The 26,849-nt window shown below is 40.0% G+C and overlaps 2 protein-coding genes across 2 annotated transcripts; both read right to left on the minus strand.

Annotated features, from left to right (window-relative positions):
* Positions 1-2,532: 2,532 nt before the first annotated feature.
* Positions 2,533-7,587, minus strand: PLA2G12A (phospholipase A2 group XIIA). Its single transcript, XM_054066346.1, has 4 exons — positions 7,314-7,587; positions 6,408-6,484; positions 5,090-5,255; positions 2,533-4,049 (listed from the first exon to the last, which is right to left on the minus strand). Exons 1-4 carry the CDS (start codon positions 7,519-7,521, stop codon positions 3,931-3,933), a joined length of 570 nt encoding a protein of 189 aa, XP_053922321.1. The 5' UTR covers positions 7,522-7,587; the 3' UTR covers positions 2,533-3,930.
* A 3,492-nt stretch (positions 7,588-11,079) lies between these two features.
* CFI (complement factor I) lies at positions 11,080-25,562 on the minus strand. Its single transcript, XM_009564980.2, has 12 exons — positions 25,413-25,562; positions 23,505-23,823; positions 22,030-22,174; positions 20,520-20,698; positions 19,467-19,577; positions 17,844-17,960; positions 16,654-16,692; positions 16,054-16,157; positions 15,331-15,446; positions 14,306-14,580; positions 13,494-13,595; positions 11,080-11,551 (listed from the first exon to the last, which is right to left on the minus strand). The coding sequence occupies exons 1-12, from the start codon at positions 25,470-25,472 to the stop codon at positions 11,334-11,336; spliced, it is 1,785 nt and encodes a 594-aa protein (XP_009563275.2). The 5' UTR covers positions 25,473-25,562; the 3' UTR covers positions 11,080-11,333.
* Positions 25,563-26,849: the final 1,287 nt, after the last annotated feature.

A 26,849-nucleotide genomic window follows, 5' to 3' on the forward strand; every position in this document is an offset into this window, starting at 1 on the left:
TAATTTTAATGTTATTATGAACTTCGCAACAGTAGAAACCCCTGCTGACTCGGAGCTGGCTGCAGCTCTGCCTGACTTTGCCTTGGAGATGGCGAAAGGCTGCAGACAGAGGGGATTGCAGGAGAGACACCAGTTCAGCACAGATCAGACTGAACACAGGACGTTATCATCTCCAAAGAATGGACAGGAAAACACTGAAAGAAAACTTGCGACCTCATCCAACCTGACGTTGAATATTGCCAGGGATGGGGCATCTACCACCTCTCTGAGCAACCTGCTCCAATGTTTCACCACCTTCATTGTAAAAAATTTCTTCTTAATATGTAGTCTAAACCTCGCCTCTTTTAGTTTAAAACCATTACCCCTTATCCTAGTGCTACAAGCCCTGCTAAAAAGTTTTTCCCCATTTTTCTTATAGGTCCCCTTTAAATATTAAGAGGCCACAATAAGGTCTCCTTGGAGTCTTCTCCAAGCTGAACAACTCCAACGCTTTCAGCTGTCTTCACAGGGTAGGTGTTCCAGGCCTTTGATCATTTTTATGGCCATCCTCTGGATCTGCTCCAACAAGTCCATGTGGTCTTCCCTGTGCTGAGGGCTCCAGAGCTGGACACAGTATTCCAGGTGTGATCTCACCAGAGCAGAGGGGCAGAATGCCCTCCCTCGACCTGCTGTCCACACTTCTTTTGATGCGTGGCACTTACGTTCACTGACTGACAGCAGTAAGTTTACTGACTGACAGTTTTTAAACCAAAGCAATGACAAAACAACCATCCTTCTGGATAAGAGCTTTGCAGATTTGTATCATGGATGCACCTGAATTTCCTATCTGGCCTATTTTTAGGTAAGCTGTAGGATAAACTCAGGTGTGAACACGCTCTGGGAGATTGTTGCTATAAGCACAAAAGGAGGTGGATTTCCACTGGGATTTTAGGTATTCTTACCCAGTCTACTTGGCCTGGTTTTACACAGGCTTCTTGCATGACTAAATCTTTTAGACAAGATGCCTCCCTTTAGGTTAAAGAAGCCATGGTATTTCTAATTACATGTTTGTTTTCCCCATGTTTGGACCTGTTTTCCTCAGACTGTCAGCAAGCAGCTAGATCAAGATTAAACTGTTTAAATTGTCTTTGTGTATTCTTTAGTTAGAACATGGTACTATTATAAAAGTTTACCGTCTTCCATTATGTAACACTTAGACTCTTATCCAGCAGATTCCTGTTTTGCAAACTGCAAATCCCAGATCTCTCAGTTCACACTAGAGCTGCCCTTAAATCCACTGACTGCAAAATTGTGTGTGAATCATCAGCTGTAGAACCGAAATCTAGGACTCTGTGACAGCATCCTGTTCTGCGGAGCTACAACTCATTATCAGCCATATTCTTCAGTCCAACAGTTAGCTTAGATCCTAGTGAGACAATCAAACATCTTTCCCACTTCGTTTTGCTGGAGGCTAAGAGCATACTTAAGACAGCCACTGGGTTCAGATGAGTCACCAGGTAATGTTTGACTATTCTGTATTTTCATCTTATTTTAATCTATGAAAGTTATTGTTATACATGCATGTACATGTTTTGAAATAGTTTCATGTTGTTGCAGTAGCTCCACCAGAAGTGGGTATTTATGTATCAGAACTGCAGTTCAAACAAAGGCATTTGATTGTGGACACATCATTGTTATTCCAGTCATCCAGAAGAGCAAAATAGCCTGAGGGAGTATTAAAACTTTAACCTGTAAAACCTAAATTCACTGCAATATTTAATGAGTATTACTGACTACATAAAAGCATGCAGTAATGAGTCAAATACCAAAAAGCTGCTATATAACACTAGTATTTTTTTTACATGTATAAAAAAAAAAATCTAAGTTGTTAAATGGTGCGATGGATCCTGGGGGTGATAACTAGCCTTCATTTTGATGCTGTGGCTTTCAAAATGTAATTCGTATAGTTTGCCGGTATCTGTAATCAAGGATTTCTGCCACAGGAAAAGCTTACGCAAAGCAAAGACTCCTTAAAAGAAATCAAATGCTTCCTCTTGTTTGCAAGCAGAACTATCAGCTTGTCACTTGTGCTACCTAGTGGCGTTAAAGAGCTTTGTACTGTTATATATGGTTTGAAGGAAACTCTGGAGGGCTTTCATCATACAATTGCAAGTAAATACAGCTCTTTCTAACAGTGAAAATTTTCTCTGCTCATTTAAGCATCTAGTTGAACCTTGTTTGTATGCAACTCTAACAGTCGTCTAGTTGAATTATAATGTTTTGGATTTGTTGTGGTACTTTTTTTATTTTAAACAAACAATACCACTACCATTCCCCTGCTTTGGTGCTAAAAGACGTCTAGGGTTCCAACCATGAAATTCCAGAGTAATTCGGAGGTGTTTCAATTCTATGACAGAAAATAAATTTCACCAAATTTAGAGTAACCATGAGTTCTTCAAACACAGTTCTGTAAAACTCTGCAGTAATACTTGTCCTGCAGTGCTACTTCAAATCCACAAATACGAAAATAAAGTACAAAGCATGCCCAAAGAACTTTAGCAGGAACTTTATTCTCTGAGGCACTTGCATTCAGTGTAATGTACAGTAAGCTCTAGTGAAAAACAAAACAAGAATACCACAAATAACTGGTAAAGGAAAAAACACATAAAAGTACTTCCAGAGGAGAAATCACATTATAGTTAGTCCACGAGTCTGGTAAATTTTAAATTTTAGGTTTCCACTCCCTGTTCACAGAAGCAACACTTAAAATTTAGTTTTATCCTCCTGTGGATTTCCAAAGCAGAACCAAGGCACCAAGAATACAAATCAAGATCTTTGACAGAGGAACCAATGCAAAAGTTAATTAAAATCTGACAATCAGAGATAAACAATGAAAGATCAGTACAGAGAACAAACCTCAAATAATTCAGACATCAGATGATATCAGCTAGAGAAGTCGGAGAATGAAGAGATGACAGAAGTACAGGTTCAAATACCTGCCAGCCTCACAGAGGGTATTTTAAATAAAAGGGTTCATTGGGCATACTAACCCCATCTGTGGAGCTTCCTTTTATTTTCATCAGAATGGACTAAATGAAAGCAAAGACAAATATTCTAACCAAGCTGTGGCACAAGACAAATACAAATCAACTTATTTGAACAATATATCCTTTCTATGCATACAATACACAACATAAAATGTTTTATTTGAAAAATAAACATTCAATCAATTTTTAAAATAATATAGCAACTACATTCCACCGTTTTGTCAAATCCAAAGTACATCCTTAGGTTGCAAACTTCATTTTAGTGGTCAAGCCTTGAATGGATCAACATATTTGATCTGAAGAGTGCTGCAGGTATGGTTGATAGAGAATCTGGTAAAAATATGTAGTGCAGATCTATACCTTTTTTCTTTTTTAAAAAAAAAAACATATCCACAAGACAGGATACATCATAGAGAACTGAAGGTAATTGCACCAAAAGCATGAAAGAACAGGCTATTTAAGATGCCATTTTAACACAGAGAGAACACTCTTTCCTGTTGGATCTACCTGGTGCATCAACTGCTAGTAAACCTGAAATTTGACCTATATTAAAAATCATCCGAGAATTCAATACAACTCTTCTGTGCCTCCAATTTCTCCATTATGGAGTTTCCTTCAAAACTTTAAAGTGGCACTAGTGTTTTACAATAGCATACCCTGAGAGGACATACACCAAAGGAAACCCATTTCAGTTTCCAAGCCTCTGGTGCAAAGGGGAAGAGAAGGAAGACTTGTTTATATTTTACATAAGGAAGAATATCATAGTGACTTTCAAACCAGTATATTCATGTCAATGTTTAACATACTGTTGTCCGAAAAGCATAAAGCTTTGAATCCAAACACTTGCTTCATTCTAGCTGAATCTTCGACTTTATGCTACACGATGAGATCTCAGTATCTTCTTTCAGAGATCTGTCTTATCTTCATACTGACACATACATGCAGCTCTCTGGCTATCCAGGTATGGTTTACATCCTAAATGTATAACTGCATCAAACAACAGCTGCACTGTTGATTCACAAGCTGCAAGCAAAGGGAAGTTCAGTTAAAAGTACTCTTTGAATGGAATATGAAACTAACAAAAATTACTCCGGCAGACTAAGAATAATTTTAAGAAAGAAGGAATCTTCCCTGGGAATAGCAAATAGACTGTCAAATTTAAGGCCGAGCCAGTGCAGAATCATTTAAGTTGCGAGTAAAGACTTTTCACGTGCCTACCAAAAGCAACAAGAAAATACATTGCATCAAGAATGTTCTCAGTGTTAGAAACATCACTTTGTCTTGGAAAGATGAAAGATGCCTTACTTTTTGCATCCTGATTTATTCAGCAGCTGGCAACTTTAACAGCAGCTCAACAGAATTGAGCAAATATTTACCACGCCAACACTAAACACTAACGTAAGGATTTCATTGCAGTTAAATGAATCTGAGAGGCTCAAACATAGGCTTGTTCTAAAAACTGTCTGCACTCAGTGGGACCATGTACTGTAAAAGTGACATTTTCTAAGTTAGAAAGTGTGGTTATGTCTTGTACTGATTAGATGCAGGCCAACAACCAGAAGGAGCATATGTCCTGTTACTGAAAAAAATAAAATCCATTCACTCAGGGATTAACTACTTTGGCTATAACAATGTATTATTCTAATATCCTACTTCATAAAAGGAAACATTACAGCATTTTCCTACAGTTCACAACCAGTCACACATGGTAGACATTTAGAACTCACTCAGCAGAACAATGAATATTCAGCTATGCTACAGTAAATACAAGAATTATACATGCATTTTGATCAAGCTGTATTCCCATACTTAGACCTTAAGTGAGAAGCATTATTTTTTCCCCTCAAGGTTAGTTTTAACCCTGATCATTTTTCTATGCTAAGTCATTGCTCTCCTGCAAAAGTGTGTTGCCTGCACCACAGAGGGACAGAACAAGGCATCTTTCAGCAACAGCGTAAGCTTATGAAAATGCAGCTTTACTGCACCACACAAAGACTGTTTGCCAAATAAGCTCGGTTAAAGTAAGGAAAAAAAAAAAAAAAGAAAGGCCTTTTCACACTTACCTTGAACACTCTCTGAGATTCCAAGTGTTTTCTGCACATCTCTGCAAATCTTGGAGAGACAGGACTGAAACTCCTCATCACAATCATTTTTTTCATTGCCACAAGTATCATAGCATCTGTCGTGGCGATTGCAGCACTTTGTCATCAAAGGGATACCAACGTCAAACTGTGAAACAAATCACCACCACACACTCCATTGGTATTCCAGTCAAGAAAGGTATAGCTGATGAGTACAATATGACAGTTAATAACTAATTACATTAGTTAAAACTACTGTAATCAATCCAGCTGTCATTCACTTCTCTCTGTATTTTCCTGTTCAACTGCAGTAAAAGCTGTGGTAGTTTGATTCCTGGCCAGCAGCCAAGCACCCACCAAACTGCTTGTTCATCCTGCGCCCCCCTCCATGTAATGGAGGACAGAATATAAAGAGCAACAGGAAGAAAACTTGTGGTTTGAAGCAAAACCAGTTTAACAGGTGGATGAAAGAGGAAAAACGCCCCAAAATAAGCAGTGCAAAAGCAATCATTCACCACATCCCCCCACAAGCAAATGCCCGGCCAGTGTCTGAGTAACAGTGACCTCAGAGGCCAAACACACCACTGTCACACTCCCTTCCCTTTCTCCCACTATGACAGTTATTATTGCTGAGCATGACTCTGTAAGAAGGAATATCCCCCTGGCCAACTCAGGTCACCTGCCCCAGCTCGGTCTCCTCCCAGTTTCTCACCCAACCCCAGCCTACAGTCTGGGGTGGCAGCTGGGCAGAGTGGCGAAAAAAAGAGAAAGTCCTAAAGCTGTGCCACCACTGCTCAGCAATAGCCAAGAGTTATATCCAAAAATCCCAAAAGTGCTTCCATGTAGCCTCCTATTAAGAAAGTTAAATCCATACCAGCCAGAGCCAGTCCATGGGCTAACCCCCATTTTCTCTCTAGCACTAAGGAAAATGGGTTAGCATTAGTAACGACAGCAAGAGTCAGAGCCAAATCTTCCGCTCTTACAGAGCTACACTTAGGGTCATTCAACGCTGTCAAGATCATGAGAACAAAACATGGTTAAAAAATTGGATGATCTTAATTACTGTGTTTTATCCCTATAAGATTTTACATCAAGGATGAAAGTGTTTATGCTATGTTGGATTATGATACTAACACTTCCATGTGTTATCACCAAAGCACGTGCTGGAGCTGGTAAAAGCAGGGACACTTGTACGTGGATGCTGTGTCATCCTTAGAATGGGCAAAGGGAAAAACTGCCCACATTGACAAAAGTTATTTATAAATGACACACCAAGAAGACCCAAGAAGAAAATACTGACCTGAACTCCAAACAGAGGGGATCCACAGCCATTTGGTGGTGAAGGTTTATACCCGTAGCGAGGAAAAGGCTTTGATCCTGGAAAAAGTAATTTGTCATGCCTCAAATAGATTTTTTGAATTTCCATATGGTCAAAATCACTACAGGCATTTGTTGTGCTTAAGGCACTATCCCTTCTATTTTTAACTTAAATGTATATTCAGGCACACGAATATCAACAATTCTTACTGAATCACAGCCCAGGCTAGTAAGCATTTTGTTAAAGAAGGGGGGAGAAGACACCTGAGCGAGTGTTAATGTTGGCTTCCCAAGTTAAGGACAAAAAGAGCTGGAGTTTATGAAATGGACGTGTCTGTTGGGTGTGCAGGTAGGGCTACAGCAAAGCACAGAGTACTTTAGAGCAAGGTCTTTAATACTTCTGTGCTTTATGTGCAGGCGACAGCAGCGTCTGATTTCTTTAGCTTAACCTTTGAAAGTGACTGGAACGAAACAGCTTTTTGTTACAATTGTAACATTACTAATATTTAAATTAGCGGAGTCTGCTGAAGTCCTGTCACCCTGAAGGTGCAGCCAGGCAGGGAGGGAATTCTTCTTCCCAAGGAAGGAAGGTTGTGGAGTTAATGTGGGAGATGACCCTTCACCTTGTTTCTGTATCGGAAACGACCTGAGGCCGCAATTTGAGGGAATGGAGAAGCCCAAACGCCTTCGTAAAGCCCATGTTGGGTCGGAGCTCGCTCGGCAGCAGCCCGAGCGCATCAGCCGAGGCAACGGGGAGGACCCAAACGACCCCCTCGTTCGCTGCGCCGGGCAAGCCCCCCCTTCCCGGGGCATGCCCCGAGGCTCCCGGTGCAGCTGCGCCCCGCCGTCCCGGGCAAGGGTCGCCGCCCGCCGCGCCGCCCAGCCTCACCGTCGCTGCACTTGTAGCGGCAGAGCCCGTCCTCGCCGCCCAGGAAGTCGAGGGCGGCATTGAGGTACGTGTCAATCTTGTGCACCCCATTGCGGATGGTCTTGAGCGTCATCCGCCAGTCCGGGGTGCGCGGAGCCTCCGGGCAGCGCGCCGGGCGCGGACCCAGCCGGGCGAAGCCCAACAGCAGCAGCAGCACCGCGGGGACCATCCCGAGCGGCGCCGCCGCGGGCACGCCCGACACACGCCCTAAGCCACGCCCCTCCAGCCCGACCCTCCGGCTTTGGCCACGTCCCTCCCTGGTTAGCCCCGCCCATCGCGCCTGGCACCGCCCCTTACTAGCCTGGTCACGCCCCTTCGTCACGTGACCACTCCCCCTCATCGCCTGGCCCTGGCCCTAACCCCAGCTCCCCACTGCCTGTCCCCGCCCACTCCCTACTTGGCCCCGCCTCTCCCCGCCCCATTCCCACCTGGCACCGCCCCTTCTCTCTTCGCCCCGCCCTTCCCTGCCCTGTCGAACAGAATCATAGAGTCATCCAGTGGTTTGGGCTGGAAGAGACCCTAAAGAACATCTAGTTCCAGGGACACCTCCCACTAAATCAGGCTGCCCAAGGCAGGGCTTTAGCTCTGTGGGGGCAAAGGGTTTTGCTCTGACAGACAGAACCTCAGCACACTCTACTAATCTAAATCTCGTTTAGGCTGGTGTGGGGCAGAGAGGGAACAATCGGAGTGACTCTGAGGGGGGGGGGGGGGGATGTCGGGCAAAGCTGTTCAACCCCGCCTGCAGGATGCATTGCCAAGTGCAGCGAGACGTTACAACATGGGCCGGTTCAAAGATGGGCCGCCAGTGGGACACAGTGTCCCTTGCTCCATGTGGGGACTTTTTCCAAACCTCCCTAGGTGCAGACTGGGAGAGCATTGGCTGCCAGAGTGCACTGCTTGGTGCCCTGGGAGGTACCTGTACTGGCCAACCGGAGGCACTGGATAATGTGAAACCCCAGGACTTTCATACTTGAAAAATCTTTATCTGATGACTGTGTTCAAAATGGGTGAAATTGGTGTTGCTAAAAGTGTAAGAGATAGCAACAACAATTCAGAGGAAAAAGAGAGAGGGTGATTTTCTAGCCAGCCATCCAGATGTTACACCAGAAGAATGGGATGTCATCCAGAGGGATCCGGACAAGCTCAAGAAGTGGGCCGGTGTGAATCCCACGAGGTTCAACAAGGCCAAGTGCAAGGTCCTACACCTGGGTCAGGGCAATCTGTGGTTTCAATACAGGATGGGGGATGATGTGATTGAGAGCAGCCCTGCAGAGAGGAACTTGGGGGTGCTGATTCAGGAGAAGCTTGACATGAGCTGGCAATATGTGCTTGCAGCCCAGAAAGCTGCAGCAAAAGAAGCATAGCCAGCAAGTCGAGGGAGGTGATTCTGCCCCTCCGTTCCACTCTTGTAAGATCCTACCTAGAGTATTGTGTCCAGTTGGAATCCTCAACATAAGAAGGATATGGAACTGTTGGAACAGGTCCAGAGGAGGGCCACAAAGGTGATTAGAGGGCTGGAACCCCTCTGCTATGAGGACAGGCTGAGAAAGTTGGGGTTCAACCTTGAGAAGACTCTGTGGAGAGCTTATAGTGGCCTTCTGGTACCAGAAAGGGCTACAAGAAAGCCTGGAAGGGACGTTTTACAAGGGCATGCACTGACAGGACAAGGAAGGATGGCTTTAGATTGGAGGGGGGGAAGATTTAGATTAGGCATTGGGAAGATATTCTTCATGTCGAGGGTGGTGAGACACAGCAACACTGTGTCTAAACCCACAAGCTGTGTTCCTTCTGTGCAGCCAGGGGAGAACTAGTATTAATACAGCAAGAAATACATGACCTTTTAGAAAGCAGGGTCATTTAGAAGGCAAAACCAATGCAGTAGGAAATGTGTACCTGAAGAGTTAAAGATTTAACCTATTTTTATGGTGAAATTAAATGTGAAGGAAGCTGATCCAGTGACCTTTACATGAGTCATTCAGTTTCAGGTGATATGTGCAAGACAGGGTTGTAAAAGAGAGCAGAATGAAAGTATATCTATTAAACATTAAAAGCCCTGTCTTGATTTGCTGAAAGGAAAACTCAGACCGAAGTTAACCCACTTGCTAACATAGTAACACTGGGCTTAGGAACAAAGGTAACTGTAAAAAAGAACAGGACATGGAAAGAAAACAGAGACTTCCCAATCAAGGGGCAAACCAGAAAGATACATACTAAATATTCTTTTTCTTTTCTGCATTAGCATTTAATAATATTTGTAGTTAATTGAAGAAATAAGTGGGGAAAAGTACAGAAGCTAATGAAGTCCAACAAAAGAGGGAGCTCTTCCTACACCTGTCCAGCTTTTCCCTATGATTACTTTGCAAAGACTCTGATTCAGCAAAACCAATTCCTTTGTAGGAATATAGTTTAGTGCTTTCCTAAATAACAAGCCTTGTCGGGGAGGGTTAAGAGAAGCAGTTGATACCCTTACTTTAGTTACTGTTGATTGACAGTGTCTTTACATGACACATTGATGCTGATGCAGGTTTTCTTACAAATCTGAAAGATGAAGAAAAGTCAATGAAAATGTAAAAATGATGCCTTAAGCAGACTATGGTAAAATATAGGAAAAAAAACCCACCACGACAACTGTCTTGTGTGAACATATGTCATTTATTCAACTGGAATATTAATTGAAAGCCATAAAGTAAAACAGTTTTTAAAAACATTTGTAAATTAGACAAATTGATGATCATGTGAGCAGAGCTTCCTCACAAGGACTGATGAAAGCAAAAGGATCTTCTGCTCAGTCATTCCAGTTATGTTGATGGCCCCATGTCTTTGTCCAGTTCTGGGTCAATTAGGGCAGTAGAAAAACTCCCTATGACTGCACATTGCACCATCAGGCCCTGGACATTCTTTCTTGGCATTACTGTTTCACACTTCTGTATATTGGTGTAGGAAGCTTGTGCTAATTTGAGAACCTGGGGAGGGGGGTGCATTTATGACCGAGAGTATGAATTTTTAACTTTAGATCTGTACCTTGGTTTTGTATAATTAAGTCTATATGTATAATACAGAAACTTTTTATTTTTATATATTTATATTGTTATATAAATTGTGTGTGTGTGTATAAAATATATATATACACACATGCATGCGGTAAAACCCTACTTGATGTTAAGAGTTTCTAAGACACCAGAAATATATATATACATACACAGACATCTTAAGATAGTAAAGATGCTTTTTATTTAAGTTGAAAAGTCATGTTTTAAAATTCCTTTGTTGTTTGTGACCAGCTGCAGTTAAAGTAATGAAACTTAGAGCTAAAAAAATTGCCCCAAGCTAGATGATCAGATGAGGTATATTGGCTAGGTAAAAATTGTCTGAGTTTGTAGCTGAAAAAATCTACCAGCAAACAGAGTTATTATTTGGGTAATTGTTGCATTACAACAGATCTCATGATCATAGATAGTCTGCAGTCTACTTTTGTAGTAAGCCTAAAATATTAACAACCAAGCAAAGCAGCATCCTGAGGGTTTCTAGTGACCTAGACCTTGAGATGGTGGAAGACCTTTAAAGTATTCTGGTTGCTGTCCTTTCTGTGAAGTTCATAAAATTGACTACACAGTCATTTTCCTACCACTGCTTTAAGTATGGGTGTCCATTTTAAATAAACAAACAATGACAATTGAAACACAATGTGAAATGGGGGAAAAAATAACAAAGTTACAACAAGAAAAAGAAATTTTAATTTCCCTGTTTTTATTGGAGAATTTTGCTGGACACTCACGTGACTGTAAAATTCTCTTCCTACAGGCTTCTGCAAAATTGTGGTGTTTGTAGAGTGTTAAGAATTTTAAAAATATATTCTTTAAAGATTTGTACTAATTGTCGCTAAGTTATATGGGTTCTGATTGTAAAAAAGGACTAGTGTTCATTTTTGCATGGGCGATGGGCCGTTTCACATGGTCAAGGAAGTATGTGATTTCCCAAGCTTCACACATTATATCGTGAAATGAGACTCCTTGTCACGTGGTGGCTAATCCAATCATAATAGCTGGCGATTTTTGTATACACACCAGGGTGACCAGCCTCCCCGCAGTTCTCACCCCAGCTCACAACACCCCACACATATGCCACATTTTCCGCATCAAAACAGACCAAGGGTCCTCCTGAATCACCTTTGCAACTGTCTATGGAGCCATCGTAAGTACCTGAAGCAAAAGAGGAAACAAAAAGCAAAAATAAGTTCATATACAAGCTAGCACATACAACAGAGCACAGGAGGTTTTCCAGGTCCATGTCATTTCTTGACAGATGTTTGCCTAATGTTCACCAATAAAGGGGATTCCTGACCTCTCTATTAATTCTCATTTCTTTTTAAGCACAGGGCCTTTCCTTACATTTGTGGCTGATCCAAATTCTCCTCCTTTGCTGTGATGTGTGACTGTTTAACCCTGTGGAATAGAGAATAATGCATCCATATTGCCTATTATGTCATTAGAAGTCACTAATGAAAAGTGAACAAAAGCACGAAGAAAAAGGTTAAAAGCTTTGTAGGCTGATTCCTATGGAAATGAAACCATCGTAATATGTGCGTGCCTACATGTCTGCCTTCAGTGTCCTCTCTAGCCAATAATTCATTGGCCAGTTTCACCTGTACAGAGCTGTACAGAGAGGCAGAAGCCTAAAAATAATTTTACCAGCTTTATGAAAATCACTAAGCAGGTACAAGAAGGGGAGGGTGTGGATGCTAGGATCAGGAGGAGAGCAACTGCCACTAAGTGCCCTCACTGCAAGGTCTCTGCCACAGTGTGGACCTTTTGCAACACCAGATAGCAGCCCCAAGGCACAAGTGTGCAAGATTCAGTGCTCTTTGTAAGTTGCAGTGCTTACGGAACTACATTGCAATTCAGAAAATACAGTGCTCAAGGAAAAATGAATTAACAGTGAAGGATGTGAGCTAGAATATGATTTATGCTTTGTCCTTCATACTCAGTAATAAATTCATTAATTTCTAATACCCTTACTACACTTTTCTGCTTGTCTGATTGACCTAGGAACTCATACTAAGTATGAGTCTCCAAGTTTTTTAAAAATGTAACCTCTTTCTTGAATCTCTGTGTTACTGAAAAAGAGTTCTATCAGCTTTTCAGAGTTAGAGTTCTAATCTGATAAAACAAGATTTTACTGCATTTACTCAGTTTAATATTTGCTTGTATAACCTATTCCCATGACTACTAGTCCTTAATTTCTAAGTTTCTATTTGCATCAGGAAGGGGAAGGTAAGCCCAGATACCACTTTTCTGATATCATTCCATGTGATACTTCCTTTGTTCTCTCTTGGTAAAGTATAATCACTTGAAATACACTGAAGGTCAAGGATATGAGTTATGGAACTTGCACAGTAGACAAACCCACCAACTTACAGATGTCATGCTGAATTTATCACAAATGTTTCGGGTTTTATATCTAGTTTTCATTTTTCTAGTTAACTAGTTTGTTCAAATATTGCCTTTGCTTATTGATTTAAAGAACAGTTGAAACCTATCTGCCCATTGACTACTGATTGCTCTTTACGTCGTGTGTTTGGTGATACCTTTCATTATACGAGAAATAAAAGATGTGTATTCAGAATTCTTATTTTATTACTACAAGAGACAACCAACCAGTTTCCTGGCCAGACTAATCTTAGGTTCCAAAGTTAAAAATATTTTTCCTGGGGTGTCGTATGGTGGTAGCAAATGTATAAGCAGATGAATAGGCATAGTCTAGACAACAGGACTTCTAATGGCCTCTAAGACAGGCATTTGCTTAAATATGTTGCTGAATCAGAATCAAATACAGTAAAGGTAGAAAGTTTAGTGGGCTGTAAAGGGTTTGTGTATTTAGAAAACATAACTCAAATTGCATGCTAAAATTTGCCCACATAATCATAGAAACTTAGCATACTGTAATCTTAATTCTGTTTATAAGTGAGTAGATATATAATGATGGATGCATCTAAGTTCCAATGTCTAGTAGTTTTCTAATGGTGATACTGTGGCAATCAGTTTATTGTCTTTCCCAAGTCTAAAAGATTCCCAGCCAGCACGTTTGTCCTTATTAACAGTAGATCTGATGGTACAGAATTATAGTAAGAAAATTGATGCTTGCCTGCACACGCCATTTGTTTAAAAAATCGTCCTGGATACAATTCAGAACAATTCTGAAATAAATTAACATTGCCCCACTTGAGGATATATTGTTTGGTATAACCTAGAAAAGAAAAAAATAAGCTTTTCTGAATTAAAAATGGTAAGTACTTACTAGACACTTAATATCATACACTGAAAGCTATATATTTGCTGATCAACAGAGCATAATCTTCAATATTGTAATCCTTAAACTGCTATTAAGACTTAGGCCATATGAAATGCAGTACATTGGTCATAAATGTAAAAACAAAAGCAGAGTGGCTTAATTGCAGTGTTAAATACACTGCTTCCATTTTGTGACATTTACATAATTTTCCTTTCCTTGTCTTCCTCAGTTTTTTTTTTTCCCCTATATTTTCCATATCAAGGTTTTCAGACACCGGTATATTGTTTTCTATGAAATGGAGATGCATCTCTGATCACCCTTTGTTACCTTTTTTTTCCAATTCAGTTCTGTCTTTTTGGGATGAGTAGATCACATATTGAAGATACAGGTGAACTATGTATTCACAGGGTTAAGGAGATTCTCTATTTCATTTTGTTCATTTGCTAGTAATTCCCAACTTTGCATTTGCTTTATGGACTGCTGCTGAGCATGGATGGGGGAAGCCTCACAACCAGTATGTGATAAATCCAACCCAGGCTGTAGTTACTGCGATACAAAACAAAATGCTTCTCAAATCTTTGAGACTGATTACATTTGGCTTATCTGTTTCTGTGCAAACAAGTGATACAAATAATACATTCTTGTAGTAAGCACTTATCAAATACCTTTCTCTAGTCCCCATCCAGAAACCTTGCATCTGTCACCAGTCTGGAACATATACTCTGACCAGGGAACACAGGCAGGCATGCTGTGTTTCAGGGAACATTTTCCATTCAGCACACTTTTCAGTTCCAGCAAAGCAATGTCATTTTCGTAAGTTGATGCATTATAATTTTCATGGATTATCAGTCGGTTTACTCTGAAAGTATCTGCCTCTTTGTCATACAGTATTGTATGCAACAGTCCAGTCCAGACACGGTACAGATGAACTCGATTTGCCCTGGGAAAACACAGTGAAATAAAATCTGTTTTGGTAATTAACACAAACACTGTACAGTTCAAATAGCTGTAGACTTTTGCACTTTATTAATAAAGTTTCTCTAGAATAAAAAATAATATTATATATGCATATTTCTTTCTGGATTTGATGTCCAGGTTTTTCTGAAGTGTGGCAAGTGCAAGGCAACTGGCACTTGTTGCTGAGTACTGCAAGTAATATAGAAATAAATATTAAAGGTCAGTCACTATGTTTAGTACTGTGACAAAGAGAAAGCAGGCATTTATGCCTTTCTGATTTCAAGAGAAAGAACAGTGAGCACAAGTGGATGAGATGCTGGAACTGGCAAATCTTCCATGTTTACTCTTGCTTGTTCTGGGCAATGTACAACCCCAAGGACATTCTCAGGGAAGAGATCCTGGAATCCATAAAGTAGAGATGGGGAAGAGAGGAGGTCCCTTGTGTCTACTTTACAGGCCAAGTGGTTACAGTGAACCTTTCCTGCCTGCCTGCTATCTGACAGAAGAATGCCGTGCGTCTTCAAACTCATTACATTTCATCTGTCTATTCGCTGCCAAAATATTTAACTATCCTTAAATCCTCCTCATTGTTAATATGGGTGAGTCAGTGTTTTAAATTGTTTTATTCAATACACAAATCAGAATTAGCAAACAGTTAGCTAAGAAGGTGAATAACATCCAAAGCAACCCTTCTACCTTGCAAAAAGAAAATTTCTCAGTTCATTGTTTTTACCTGACACAGTGTGCAGCAGTCAGAACCCAACAGCCACCAATATAAACCCCTCCACAGTGCACTGTAGCACCTTCATTGCCAGTTTCTTTAATTGCCACTTGCCAGGGGAATTCACCCTATTCAAACAACAAACACCCAAACAATATGAAAACATAATAACTGTACTATTTTTAGTGCATAAAGGGAAACACAGTTCTTGGTATTGCCTCATCTGATCATAAATTAAAAAATTGCTATCAAAAAATTATGAATGGGGCTCCATCTGATAGAAAGGATATATATTCTAAAATACAGTATTTTTGCTCAGACTTCTGACTTTGCGTGATGCCTCCTTCCCTCCAGCTTTCTGTCATTCAGCCCCTTGTAGCCATAGAAACAGATGGAGAGTATGGTCCAGTATAGATAACATTTCTGCCTGTATTCTGTTTCAAAGGTGCAAAGTTAAATACCATTTTATCAGAATTGTTATTTCTAGCTATAGTATTAAGTATTAATAATTTTCAATGTTTACTTGTACTGTAATGCTCGATTTTGCAACTTCATATTTTACTTTATAAATTGTGCTTCTCTTTACTGTCATTCAGTGCAATGTCACTACTGCTGCAAAACATGACATCAGTGTTGTAGCTGACTTTTTAACTTCCATACATTTTAACAGAAGGACAATAATACCTGTTTAAATTGATGCTGAATGAACTCATGTTTGGTAAGGAGATTTTTTACCTTTCTTGCAGTCTCTCCACCTATGATTCTTTTCCGTCGAGCTAATGTGTAATTTGTAAGACCACATTGTACTTGGGGAAGAAATGTCTTTATCAGTTTTCTTTCTTTAAGAAAAAGGAAAAAATTGTCTCAGAATTCAGGTATCCATTCTCTCTGTTTAGAGACAAGTTTATCTTTAGCTTGAAAATTTGAGTGCTGAGAACATGCCAGTAGCTGAAGTAGCAGGAAAGCAAAGGCCAAAATTTTGGCATCGTTTTTTGCTTTGAAAATTACTTGAGTCTTAGCACCACATTACTTCTCTTCATTTTTCACTGCTGCTTGCATTCAGCCAAATAATTTTAAAGCAATTCCCCTGGATTTGCTGAGACTTTACCTCCACAAGTTCCCAAAACATGCATGTGTGTGCCCTCAGCCCGGATAAATCATTATAGCATTATGGAAATTAGTGGAAAGTGACACAAATAGTAAGACCCAGTGTGTATATTCCTAAATCACAAAATTCAAATACTTGATTGTTCTGTATCTGGCCAGCTGGCTGGTAGCTAGAATGCTACTAATAAGAGGGTATGCTGTTGGCTTTGGAGGGTTTCTTACACTTACCTTCATCCATACTCTGGTTTTCAGCACCTTTGTCTTTGCCTGTAGTAGAATAACAAATACTAACACTGTTGGCAAACATTTGCTTTTATTCTATTACTAGAATACGTTTGTGTTTCTGTGACAAAATTGTGGCACATGTTTTAAATGCATAAGGGCACACCATTTCACACGTACAGCAATGTTCTTTCAGCCCAGTTCCTGCTGTTTCCATTCCTACTAGACACTCCGGCTGCCTCAGCCTACATATTACCTACATCCAGCAGATACTCATTCATAACTACACAACAACTACTCTGCCTTCCATGCCTAGAGAACCCTTCTGTAAAGAAACTCTGAGAAGTGGGCTTTTTTTTGGTTTTTTATCTCTAAGTGATATCCTGTTCTCCTCCAGCAGGGAACAACAGAAATTCCACCTCCTGCCTCATTAACCTTATGGAGCTTTCTAAAGGCCAAAGCAGTATTAGGTAACAGGTTGTTTTGTTGTTTATTCTTTTTCAATATAGATGAAGCTGTATGTACTATGTGCTTCTTTTCACAGGGTATGGAAGGGTATTCAACATGAAAGACAAATTAAATGCTTCCTGAATCTGGCTTGTCGGCTTTTATTCAAACAAAACACCCATTGAATTCAGTTCCTAAGTGGAGGTTGAGGACTGTTCTCAGCAATGTTTACCTTTAAAGTTCAGTTTACCTTTACCAATTATCATTTACCAATAGTGTTTACTTTCTGACTTTAGACTTTGTCTCTTATCAGAGCAAGAAAAAAAATTCTAATTTCAAAACAAAACAAAATCCTTTCAACAGTGAGGGGAACAGCACAGAAGAATTATTGTATTGACAAACCAGTTGAATTCTTCATCTTCGAGGAAAATATGCCTGCCCACCCTGTCTATGCTTTCTTCACAAATATGGGATGCCAGTTTGATAGATGGCCACATAAGTAAAAGACAATCTGCCATAAGCTTCCTGAGACATTATTTGTTTCTTCCTTCCTTTAGTTTTCTTGCTATTCTTTTCTACAAGGAAAGGGAATTAAATTACATAATATTTTAACATAAAGAAGACTAATTCTTGCATGCATTTTGTTTTTGCAAATCTGTTAAATGATTTAATAATATGCATTGTGTAGTATTTAAATGTAACTGAGCACAATAAAAAGAAAGAAACAAAAACATATTTCAGAAGGAAACCTGCACAGAGAACTTGAGCTTCATCCTCTCCCGTGAGGCAGTCGATTTCTTTGTTACAGACATTCTTATTTGGAATACAGATATTTGATCGACAGTGGAAACTGTTGCCTCTGCACTCTGTAACACAGGAGAATTACAAATGTAAATCACAGGATCATATAATTCAGCAACCTCAAATAGTTAGAGAGCTTTTCAAAATATAACACAATATAATATCCATGTTATGGGGGACTTGGCTGTTCATAAATAGATCACAAAAGCAGTGTAAAATTAAATGAATAATTTGCACTCCTCATTATGCAATCTCAAAGGTTAAGACCTAAAAAAATGTGGATCTCTGTTGCCAGTTCCATACTGTACTTCTAGACTTGGTATCACTTCTTACCAGTTTCATCCACAACACATACCCACAGTCAACCTCAGCCAAAAGATCTCCAGTTTTGCCAGCATTATTGATCATCTCAATTGAGGAATTTATGACACTTGGGTGAAATTTACTTCCCATAATCAAAGTTCAATCTGCCTTCTGGTTGAATCAGCTGAATGCCTAAATGCAGGCTTAGGAATCAAGAGTCGTATTTTGAAAAAAAAAAATGGATTTATTAACTTATTTCTTCTAAATTTCTTAATTATATGAAACGTTGCTATAAACCAGAGAACCCCCCTTCAATTCTTGTAATCACGTTCTATGTTATCAAAAGCAAAGCAGTGCTTGAATCTATGGCAGGGTTTTTTTAGATACTTTATAATCTTATGTCTCTAACAGAAAATATGGTAACTCTCTAAAAGTATTCAGATATCCCAATATGATCCAAACACCACCAAACTCAGTTGAAATACTTTGGATTCCAAGGCCCATAGAGCTGAGGCAGCATTATTTTGGTGCAGTGGAATCGGAATAAAAGTCCTCTACATCTATGAAGCCACAGGTATTTAGCATTTTTTTCTAAAATGCCTGTGACTGTTTCTGCAATTATCAGATTAAATTTACTAACAATTGTATAACTACAAAATTAAGGTTATTTATGAATAATGATGGGATTTGTAACTCATGTTACTGTTTGGCAGCTGAAACTCAACTTTTGAAAGTATTCTTCTAGGTCATACTAGATTCATTCCTTGTTTCTAATCAGAATTGTTAGGGCCGTAATTGCAGATGCTGTAAGAATGATTGCTCATGAACAAACAGTGTTACAGGAGCTGTTCACAGACATTCTATGGATAATCTTGCATTAGTAATAAATTTGAGATCTGACTCTGGTTTAAAGATAGCTCACTGGAAAAACAGTGTCTTTTTTTAATTACAATTGATTTTTCTTGACTAAAAATACATTTTCATTCTAACATGGTTAATTTTTTTTTAATCAATATTTAACAGCCTCCTAAATAATCTCATTGTATTTCATTGTTTTCCCAGGAAAGCTATATTCTCATAGATCTGCTTCAAAAAATTATATTATGCCGACTTTTTTTGCACTTGCATATACATAAACTATGGTTTGATTGCTTTAACGTAGTGACTTTTTGGAAAAGAGACTTTAGCTGTTACATCCCTCTAAAAATTCTCCAGAGGTGGTTTTCTGCTGAAATGATTTTGAAACTGCCAAGAAAGTAAATTATTACCTCTACAGCACAGCTCATCACTTAGGTCTCCACAGTCATTGATTCCATCACAGGTTTTCTTCAGAGGAATGCACTTCTCGTTGACACAATGAAATTCACCTTCTGAGCAAGCTGTGCAGCACAATGAAAATGAAGTTAGTGTGTCTGTAGGTTCACAACTCCCCACAGAAATATTCTGCTTGCGCATTTTATTCTGTCAGCAGTTTGGCCTATCAACAGTTGGCATTCTGGGACCTGGTAATGTAAATAGGAATCTTTTTAATTATTTTAATTGCCTTCTCACTAAGATTTGAATGTGACATCTTGTTTTTCTCCAACTTAGAGCAGCCTTGCAAAAAGGAACTTAATTTCTTCTGGAAAGACTAAATCAGAAGTGATCAGTTCAAACCCACTGTAAATGACTCAAGGGACTAAGATGATGTATGTTCTCTCTCTAGAAGGATGTCACCAAGAAAGATGACTCTTAGTTCTCCCAACCAGCAACTTCTCAGGCTGATGCTTATCAGTGCCAAAGAAAGCCCACTAAGAGAATAGAAGGCTGTTGGAAGCCTTATCTATGAGAAACTGAGGAGTCAGGAAACTTCCCAGAAGAGATGAGCAGTTCTGCTACAGTCAGTCTGGTCTAGTTACAGTGCTCCTAGTGTCATAATTGATCTCCCTCATCAACAAAGCAGCGAGTAGGCAGTTGCCACCCGTCTCCTCACCAGTTAATCTGGAAAAGACAAGACATGTAGGATACAATATACCTTGGTACCCTTAGAAGGGATTGGGGAAAGAACAGAAACATGGATGAAATATATTTACTTTTGGGAAATATCTGTAAAAATACATTAGGAGCAACAGTTATTTTCCAAACTCATAAACTCAAGACTGTCTTGACCCAAGACTGCCTCAATTGTCTTAAAGTCTGAAAGAGGATTATTTTTAAAAAATCAAAATGTTTCAGTGCAAATTTGCTGTGGCTGACAGTTCTGTAAACTAGGTCCTAATTATTTAAAATAAACTTAAAATGTAAGAACCCCAAACAGATACAAAACTAAGAAAACTACTAACCTCTGAGATTTTCATGGCACTGGAGGGTAACAAATCCCTCCTTACTATCTCTTGATTTTATCTCTATGTGACATTCAGCAAGACTTGTTTCTAGGCCCCTACAAGTTATTTGCAGACAGTGCAGTGAATTTAAGGCAGATTCTGTGATTCTGGAATTGGCCTGGTAATATTCAGCACCTCTGTGAAGATACAAATAATAATAATAATAATAATATATTATATAATTTCACAATGGATTGTTCACTGCTTTTATTTTTTTACAATTTATATGATTTTCCTCAGTGTTAAAGAATTTTGGTCATGGCTAAGAAAAACAGCAGACTTCCCGTGGAATTGTCTAGGGTAAGTGGGAGATGTTTACTTTGGAAGAAAAAGTAACATAAAGTGCTACTTTTTGCAGATTGCTGCACAGAACTGTCCCTAAATCCATATGTAACTCTGTGTCAGCCACTATGTATTATGATGGATAGAAAAGCCTCCTTATGTAGCAAAATTTGTTAGATCCTAACTCTGTGTGGACACAGGTGAGCCATAATTTGGAAACTATCCTACATGGCAAGTATTCTTGGTATCATCAAAAGACATTCCCATTGAGGAAGCTCAGGCCACTGCAAGGCTGGGCTCAATAAACTTTATCTCCCTTGTTTTTACCTGAGTGGCATCCCCCTAACAGTGTATGTGTCTCCTCCCTTAAATAAATACAGCTCAAGTAAATAAGTAACTCGGGACGTACTACTGGACACCAGGGCTGAATGCTCTGTTCCAGGACAAACCCTTCTCTGCTGCCTAAAGAGATACTGACCAAGACTAGGAAATATTTGCTTCTTACGTAGAGGGGGAAATTTAGGGCACTGCAATAGCATTTTTAGTCTCCAGATGGGGTCAGGGAGACAGACCTACCTGACTAAGTTAGATTAGTTGTATACGTGTAAAATTATTATGTACACGATACAGAGTTGACTTAGTAGCTGTCTGTGCAACTCAGGTCATTGGTGTGGTCGCACAAAAAAGAATAAGTTCTGCGTGGCTTCAGCTGTTTCTCGGGGACAAAGCAACCAATGGCAAAGGGGCAAGGGGTGAAGAATAAAAAATGTTCTGTTTACTGTTAGTCTGGCTGGTGCAAGTGGCAAAACAGAGCTGTACCCTTTTGTCAGCTAGTGTAGGAAATTCATCTCTGCCTACATGTTATTGCTCAGAGCTACTTGGGGATGGTCTATCTATGCACTTTCCCTCAACCAGATCTGAGAGAAAACCTCTGTCTTCGTCTTCAGCTTTAATTTAAAAGTAGAACAATTACAGTTTGTATAGTTGTAATTTGTAATAGAACACAGGAATCTGTGTTTCGGCTTTCACTCTCGGATATCAGTTTAAGAAGCTTTATTACAATATTGTAGCCAAAACATTGTTCATGAGTTTTCTCTTAACTGTTGGCAGACTGTGACTGACATGTAAGCAATGTGACTTCTTCAGATCCCTTGCAATTTTCCAGAGATAAATTACCCAAACTTACAATTCAAAGCCAAGGTGCTTGCAAGCCACGTTTGCTTCATTCATAGTCCACTCACTATCACATACAAAAAAGTCATTCTTTTGATTCACAGGTTTTACTCGAAGCAAACTTGAATCTCCATGGTCCACAGAAATTGCAAATGTTTCTAAAAAAAAAAAGGAGGGGGGGAGAAATAAAAAAAAAAAAAATCTGAAATAAAATCATATTATGTATGTGTATCTAGTGGAAAGACAGCACAGGAACAAAGCAGGACTAATTTTGTATTGGCAGCCAAAGTTCATATGGAAAGAACAGTAGATTGGGAATCAGAAGCTTTAAGTGTTATTCCTGAATTTTCTGAGGATTGGCTTTGTGGCTTTGAGCCTGCCTCTTTTTCGAAGTATACCAGTTTCAGGACAAATCAGGGTAATGGTTCCTACTGTGTAAGAGTACCTGGAGGTCTACTGAGGAAAGACTGCATCTCTCTATAGTGACTTTCTTTACAGTAATCAACCAATAACACTTCAAGTGACACGGCCAGATCCTGCTTCTATAACCCGTTTAGCAAAACTTCCACTGTTTACAGTGGAGCTAAGGTTCTCAAATTAATTTAGTGAAGCCATATCGAGACCACACCAGGAACATACAGAGGCTCTCCGGTCGTTTCCAGTGGAACAGGCAGAATTTACTTTTGCCACCCTGAGGGCGATGGGCTGAGCTGCTGCTCCTGTGGTGAAAGGGACTGATGGTCCTGGGACAGAGCCTGGGCAGGAGAGCTCTAGGCTCACCTTTCTGCTCCTGCTGTGGTGGAGATAGCTCTGGAGGCTGGGTGAGAACAGTAGCTGCTACTGCTAAGAGAAAGCTCACCTAATTAGCAGTAGCCATTTTTCCCTGCACTCAGATGGATGTTGAGCTGACAAAGCAGCTATGTGCAACCTGAAAAGCAGGTGAGAACAAACGGCTGCTCCTCAGTGCACACTGTCACTGCTTTGCAGGGCAGTAGCTTAGCTTTGATGAAATCCACAGCGTGAAGAAGATTGAGGCAAATATAGCTTACCTTATCCCTGAGCACCTTACCCCACACACACCTCAGCAGCTTGACGCCATTCCTCGGACTCTCGCTCCTGTGAGATTTGTCTCTCTCCAAAAGATGCCCTCTCTGCTAATGTTCTCAGGAGGCCCTCTACTGTTGTGCCTCCCACTGCAGCCAATACTGTGCTTGGAAAACTTTGGGCTTGTTCCTGTGTCTATTTTTTCCCTTTCTCCCTGATGGTATGAGCAACCTGCAAGCAGCAAGGTGACCTAGGCCTGTAAATCACTTTATTTTTATGAAAATTGACAGATATTGCCCATTTTCAATGATTTCTCATTTTCTGTTTCTTGTTATTTACAGTGCAAGGAAATTATCAGACTTTCTGAGCTATAAGTACTAAGTCACAAATCTCCTTAGTCACAAATCATTGACTAACACAATTTGGAAAAGGAAGTGTTAATACCGTCAGACTTGCATTTTCCCTTGTGCAGAAACTTTGCTTCAGGACGTTGACATTCATAGCTCTTTAGGTGACAGTAAGTGTGGAAGTACTTCCCGTTGGTAGAACAAACTGAAGAGCCGTTCTTTGGGCACTGGTAGGGAAGCTTACAAAGGCATTTTCCGTGCACACACCGTTCCCATGGGTGACAAAAAACTTTTTCACAGGATTTGTGTGTGTATTCATTGCTTAAGCATTCTCCTATGAGGTATGTGTCTTGCTCAGCTGGCTGGGCAGGCTCAGCCTGCTCAAACTGGTTTTTTACAGCATTAGGTATTGCATTCTGTAAGGCACAAAATAAAAAAAAAAAAAATAAAAGGAGTAAGACTAGGAATTGCACCAAAAGTTCTGCAGATCCCTTTACTGATCTCAACAAAGTGTTCATTCATAAGCCTTTTCTTATCTTATGAGCATAAATGTGCTAAATGTCATTTATAGTGTTTTTTTCCCTTGCCTTTGGCCACCTCATCCTTCTCAGTTCTTCTGGACATTTTTTCTTTTCAGGTCATTCACCTGCTGTGATCTTCACTCTTACTGGTCTCCCACAAACTTTACATTCTACTCTTCAAATATCAGCTGAAATGCACAGCAGATTATAAACATGTTTTTAAGCCAACAGTTTATAACACACCACAGCAATGGGATTGTCAGCAAATCAAAACATAAGGGGACTTAAACACCAGAAAAATAATAAAAATAGCAACTTGTTTTTTTCTGAGACTTTTTATTGGCTTGGTTGGCATTCGGTTTAAATATTATCTGTAAATATCTATGAACTACTCAGAAGCAAATAAATCTAAAATTAATGATTTGTTTCACCATGTGACTGCTGAATTAAGAAGTATCTTAAAAATATTTGAAAATTGTGCCCTCCCTTATCAGCTCTTTTCCTGTGTCTTGCACAGCAGTGGATTTGCAGTGTGGTTGCTGGTCATCACGGGGCTGCAAGTACAGATTCTGATGCTCCATTCAACTGCCTCCAGGTGAGTGCCTCTCTACCTGCATTCCTGCAGCTCTCTGGTGACCTCATTGCTGCCTGAGTGCTTATGTTCACTAAGAGCTACGAGTAGGAAGAATGTTGAAACATTAAAATTATATACGGATGGGCTTTGCATAAACATGAGAGAGAAAAGTTAGTTCTTAAATGTGATTTGTCAGCTTTGACTGTGTCCACTGAATCAATAGAGCTGAAGTTTAAAGTTCTCATAAAGAAATCCTGCCCACAGTAAAGTCAGTGGGGAAGCTGTTGGGGCAGAATTTAATACAACACAAACCCTTTTAATGGTTGTATATTCTTACTAATTCTCCCTGCTGCTCTCCAGTGAGTAGAATCCAAACTGTGAGCCAGATCCGGCTTGGCATAACTCCCATATTTTACTAGGTGTTTCTGCTGAATAGGAACAAAAGCTGCTGATTTTTATCTACAGGTTTCTTTAAAAGGCTCAGGGCATGCTGAATGCTCAGCCTAGAAGGGCTTTCTGGGGCACTACTGCCAGAAGAGATTGCATGGCAAGCTTGGCAGTACAATATACCATGTTGCCGTGGTTTTTTTTGTTTCTCAAAAAAGCAGGGCAGGGAAAATTGCAGCACCTTTCTGTGGTCAACCATGCTTTAAAATTTGATTTAGGATAGGACTATGATTAAAATCTTTTCCAGAAACTGATTAGCATCAATCTCAGATAGAATTAATACATCAAAGAGAAATAGCAAGTTTAAAATATTTGAGTTGGGCTAAAACAAATGCAATAAACACAAATACTATGAAAGGAAACTTAAAGAAATCAACTGGTTTTGCTTTTAAAATAATCAGCTGCTTTTAAAGCTGCTTTTTAAAAAACAAATTACTGCTACCACAACAAAATTAATACTTACCTCTGATCCACAAAAACAAAAGAGAGACAAGAAAACCAAGAAAACAGGGACCACTTGCATGATGAAAATTCCTCTTTGTAGACAAATTTGTCTGGCTGGTATTCTTTTGAATGTCAGTTGTTAGATTTGTGTTTAATTTTTAACCATTAGTAAAAGATTTTGAGGCGTGTTTAGAAATGAAGTGCAGGAACCTCAACTATTAACTGATAAATCTGATCTCTCCACAACGATACCACCTCAATTTAACTGGTTTTATTGTACATTCAAGACGAGGTAACAGACGTCAAGCCTTTAAAAAGAATAATGAGAAGGAAGCACTTTTTAAGGATAAACATTTCCTTTCTTTTGCCAGAGAAGACTGATCAAATCATCACAGTGGTTCTCCTGACTGTAGGTCAGATTCTTGTAAAAAATAATGTGGTTTTATATGACGTGTATATATATATATATAAAAAAGTATATATATATATGTCTTCATATATATGAAGAGAGGAGGAGAGAGAGGGAAATAAAGGGAAAGAGAGAAACTTCTACTGTGAGGGCAGTGAGGCACTGGCACAGGTTGCCCAGGGAAGCTGTAGCTGCCCCATCCCTGGAGGTGTTCAAGGCCAGGTTGGATGGGGCTTTGAGCAACCTGATCCAGTGGGAGGTGTCGCTGCCCATGGAAGGGGGTTTGGAACTGGATGGGCTTTAAGGTCCCTTCCTATCCAAACCATTGTATGATTCTGTGATTCTATATGCTTTACTATGTTAGAAGCTCATATTACACAATTTGTGTAGAGAGTTGTCAAGTAGTTGACAAACACTTGGAACATTCTTCTGGAAGTGGGTTTCCAGTAAAACTAAAAATTAGAGCCAGTAGACACGTCCTGAGCCCACCCAGAGTCCCCGTGCAGGCTGGGGGCAGCAGAGGGGCCCCACTTGGCTGGGGAGCAGGGCTAGCAGCACCTGTATGCTCAGAGTGATACAAGTAGTTACTATTACAAAAAGTGGAGTATCTTTGATGTAAGCTAGAGTTACGTTTTATCTAAGTAATGGTGTTCATAGAATCACAGAATTATAGAATGGTTTGAGTTCAAGAGACCTTAACAATCATCCAGTTCCAGCCCCCTTGCCATGGGCAGGGACATCTCCCACTGTATAAGGCTGCCCAAGGCCTCATCCAGCCTGGCCTTAAACACCTCCAGGGATGGAGCATCCACAGCTTCCCTGGGCAACCTCTGCCAGTGCCTCAGTATTCTCTGAAAGCCAGACAGAATACCCCTCTCACAGCAGTTTTCTTTCAGCGTTTCTCCAGGCAGTGTTCATTCTTTAGAGATTATAACATCCTGTGTCCAGTCTGATCTGTGCTGAACTGGTGTCTGTTCCCCTGCAATCCCCGCTGTTTGCAGCCTTTCCCCATCCCCAAGGCACGGTCAGGCAGAGCTGCAGCCAGCT

This window comes from Cuculus canorus, chromosome 4, assembly GCF_017976375.1.
Source record: "Cuculus canorus isolate bCucCan1 chromosome 4, bCucCan1.pri, whole genome shotgun sequence".
Lineage (NCBI taxonomy): Eukaryota > Metazoa > Chordata > Aves > Cuculiformes > Cuculidae > Cuculus > Cuculus canorus.